Source organism: Phalaenopsis equestris, unplaced genomic scaffold (assembly GCF_001263595.1).
Source record: "Phalaenopsis equestris unplaced genomic scaffold, ASM126359v1 Scaffold197821, whole genome shotgun sequence".
Classification (NCBI taxonomy): domain Eukaryota; kingdom Viridiplantae; phylum Streptophyta; class Magnoliopsida; order Asparagales; family Orchidaceae; genus Phalaenopsis; species Phalaenopsis equestris.
In genome coordinates this window covers 1-3605 of record NW_018217770.1, presented here as the reverse complement: position 1 = coordinate 3605, position 3605 = coordinate 1, and the positions used below count along the sequence as shown (strand labels likewise).

The following is a 3605-nucleotide window of genomic DNA, read 5'->3' as shown; positions in this document are numbered from 1 at the left end:
CCTCACTTAAATTTTGATATTTACATTCATAGCAATTCAGTGCTTTAAACGAATGCTTGAAAATATGCATTTCACTTTTAGAAAACATGATATTAGTGTTATATTTTTATTTAATATTAAATTTTTTAGGGCTATGTGTGTAAATATGAAAGTTTAAAGTTGAGATATGTAAATACACACTTAGTTTTCCATTGCATAATCTTCATAATCAAGAACATTTTATTTATCTTCATATAAGACACAAAATTACCATAGAAAAATATTGTCATGCTCAACGGAATCTCTCCATAGTTGAAGTTACTATGGTAGGACTATAATTATGATTATAGGGTAATACATTTAATTAGAGATGTTCCAATGAAAATATCAACAAAATTCATACTCAGTCTATGAATTCATATGCATGCACAAAGTGAAACCCTCACACGAAATCAAATAATTCTATTATCATTGCAATAATGTAATGTTTCTTTTTTATTGTGACATTCGATAATTAACAATATTTTCAAAAAGATGTCACTTGCATTCAAGTTCAACGATTGGATTTTTCTATAGTATATGTGACTGTTTAAAGATAAAAAAGAATATTACAAAAATTTAGTAGAAGAAGAACATTCAATCTCACTGGTTTTGATGAGTTTACATAAATGTAGGAGGAACTTTTGCTCTCTATTCACTGCTTTGTAGGCACGTCAAAATTGGCATTCTTAGATCGAAGAATATTGATTCAAGCTCGTGTTCTAATGATTCTATGATCATGGAAACAAGAAGTAAACTTGGAATGTTTTTAGAGAAAAGTGTAATCGCACAAAGGATTGTGCTCTTCATATCAATGGCAGGAGTGTGTATGCTTATTGGTGATGGCATACTTACACCAGCTATTTCAGTTTTATCAGCTATCGATGGGCTTAGAGGCCCTTTTCCTAAAGTAAACAAAGGTAAGTTTCTCAAATAAAAGTACTAGAAAGAATACATAATCTTCAACATATTCTCTTACATACAATAATTTGAAATGTTGTAGCTATTGTGGAGGGTGTTTCTGTTGCTGTGTTGGTTGCTCTTTTCTTATTACAAAAGCATGGCACTTCTCGAGTGAGTTTCTTATTTTCTCCTATCATGGGAGCTTGGACCTTAATTACTCCTATGTTAGGTGTATATAGCATCCTGAAATGCTATCCAAGCATCTTCAAGGCTTTGTCACCTCATTACATAGTACAATTTTTCTTGAGAAATGGAAGAGAAGGTTGGCAATTGCTTGGGGGTACTGTTTTGTGCATCACAGGTATATTATTCTTAAACATTGTTATCTTCTTGTTGACAAAAAATTCGAAATGGTTTTTTGATTTTAAGATGCGGCCAGTTTAGTCTCAATTTTTTGCAATACTTCAATTTAAGCACCAAGGGACTAAACTAGGACCATTATATTTTTGTCATGATTACTATACGAGAGACTCTTTGGATCACTTCCTTAATATTCAAGGGGCTAAAATGGAGCGCTGCAAAACCCTTGACTAAATTCACCACATTAAAGTAGTCAGGGCACCATTTTTGGATTAAAATTGTTCATTATTCTAGTCTAAAAATGTGTAAAGATATCAATTTTGCCTTTTTTTTATCTAGGCGCAGAAGCAATGTTTGCTGATCTAGGCCATTTCAATAAAAGATCAATTCAGGTATGTGATTGTAAAGTTTGATCATGAAATCTCCAACAAACTAGTGGATTCTTAATTAATATTTTATTTTTATAAATTTCTTACCTTTTAATAATTGTATAATATTGTCGATCTCTTCATATTTGCAGATGGCCTTTCTTTTAACCATATATCCTTCATTGGTCCTCACATATGCTGGCCAAACTGCCTATCTCATCAGACATCTAAATGAACATAGGGATGGATTTTATAAATTTGTTCCACATGTTGTGTATTGGCCCATTTTTATTATTGCAACACTTGCAGCCATTGTTGCAAGCCAATCCCTAATATCTGCCTCTTTTTCTGTCATTAAGCAATCAGTATTACTTGATTATTTTCCTCGTGTTAAGATAACTCACACATCCCATAAGAAAGAGGGCGAGGTCTATTCTCCTGAAACTAACTACATCCTCATGGTTCTATGTGTACTGGTCATTCTTTATTTCGGAGATGGAAAAGATATAGGGAATGCATTCGGTATGATAAGTCAAACTTGTTTCAAGTATATTTTGTTCAATATATCTAACAATTTTATTTCACATAAAATAAAATTTGATATATTGTTCATCTATAACATTCATTGCAAAACAAATCTAATCGCTTCCAGGTCTATGATAACTAAAATTCAATCAGGATACCTTGAACTAAATTTTTTTATTCTTTTTTCATTCGTTTTCCTTTCATATAAAATCATATTAATGCACATAATTTGTTGCAGGTGTTGTGGTTATACTTGTAATGCTCATCACAACAATACTACTGACAATAGTCATGTTGATTATTTGGAGGACTCCACTCATAATCGCCATGCTATATATTGTTCCATTTTTCATCATGGAAGGAGTTTATACAAGTGCGGTTTTCACCAAGATCCCTGAAGGTGGATGGTTTCCTTTCATAATTTCTATCATCCTTTCATTCATAATGTTCTCTTGGTACTATGGGAGGCAGAGAAAGTTAGAATATGAGATGAACAATAAAATCTGTATAGACTACCTGAATGAAATCATGTCAGTGCCACAAATAGATAGAGTTCCAGGCCTGTGCTTCTTCTATACCAAGGTACAAGGTGGGATTACACCATTATTTGGACGGTATCTGAAGAACATGAGGTCCTTGCATAGGGTGACAATCTTTATCACTCTTAAATATATGTTAGTTGCCAAAATGAATTCTAATGAAAGAATTATCATAAGAAAACTTGGGATTAATGGAATATATGAGTGCACAATCTACTATGGTTATGCTGATTGCATTACTATGGAGGGAGATGAATTTTTTTCTGAAGTCAGAGAGAGTTTGGAACAACATATCAGGATGAATACAGATGGAAATTCTCCTTTTATTGAAGAGGAACTTTTTGAGCTAGCAAAAGCAAGAGAAGAAGGGGTTGTTCATGTCAGGGGGAAGGCTCTTTTTCATATAAGTAAGAAGACCAACTTGTTTGATAAGGTTTTACTTGGATTCTATGAGTTTTTGCATGGCAACTGCAGATCTGCATTGTCGAGCATGGGCATTCCCCTTCATCAGAGAGTGGAGTTTGGTATTCTATATGAGACATGAATGTCATGATAGAGATGTATGACACTTTCTACCTTTTGTTGTATAAGTGTATGACACTTTCTGTTTATTTGTCATGTTAATCTCATAAAAGGTAGACAAATTCCAATATTTTCCTAAAGTTTGTTTGACATTATTAGTATATTCTAGTCCATCATAAAAAAATATGAAGAATATATTAATAATGACAATTATCTTGATAACATTACACTAAGGTCGTAAATTTTGAATTGATTTATATTCCTTACCTAATCTAGAAAACCTTTATTTGCTAAATTCTTTTACCATTTGTAATATGATCGAAATCAATCAAACACTTATAAACAACTTCTATCAAGTAGAATTTTTTTT

The 3605-nt window shown here is 32.1% G+C and overlaps 1 protein-coding gene across 1 annotated transcript; it reads left to right on the top strand.

Annotated features, from left to right (window-relative positions):
* Nucleotides 1–653: 653 nt before the first annotated feature.
* On the top strand, nucleotides 654–3346 carry LOC110035474 (probable potassium transporter 17; the record flags this gene model as incomplete). The annotated part of the gene is made up of 5 exons (XM_020739705.1): nucleotides 654–938; nucleotides 1022–1282; nucleotides 1621–1673; nucleotides 1802–2171; nucleotides 2413–3346. Coding segments are annotated over 5 exons (1814 nt in total), but the record flags the coding sequence as incomplete, so codon positions are not given.
* Nucleotides 3347–3605: the final 259 nt, after the last annotated feature.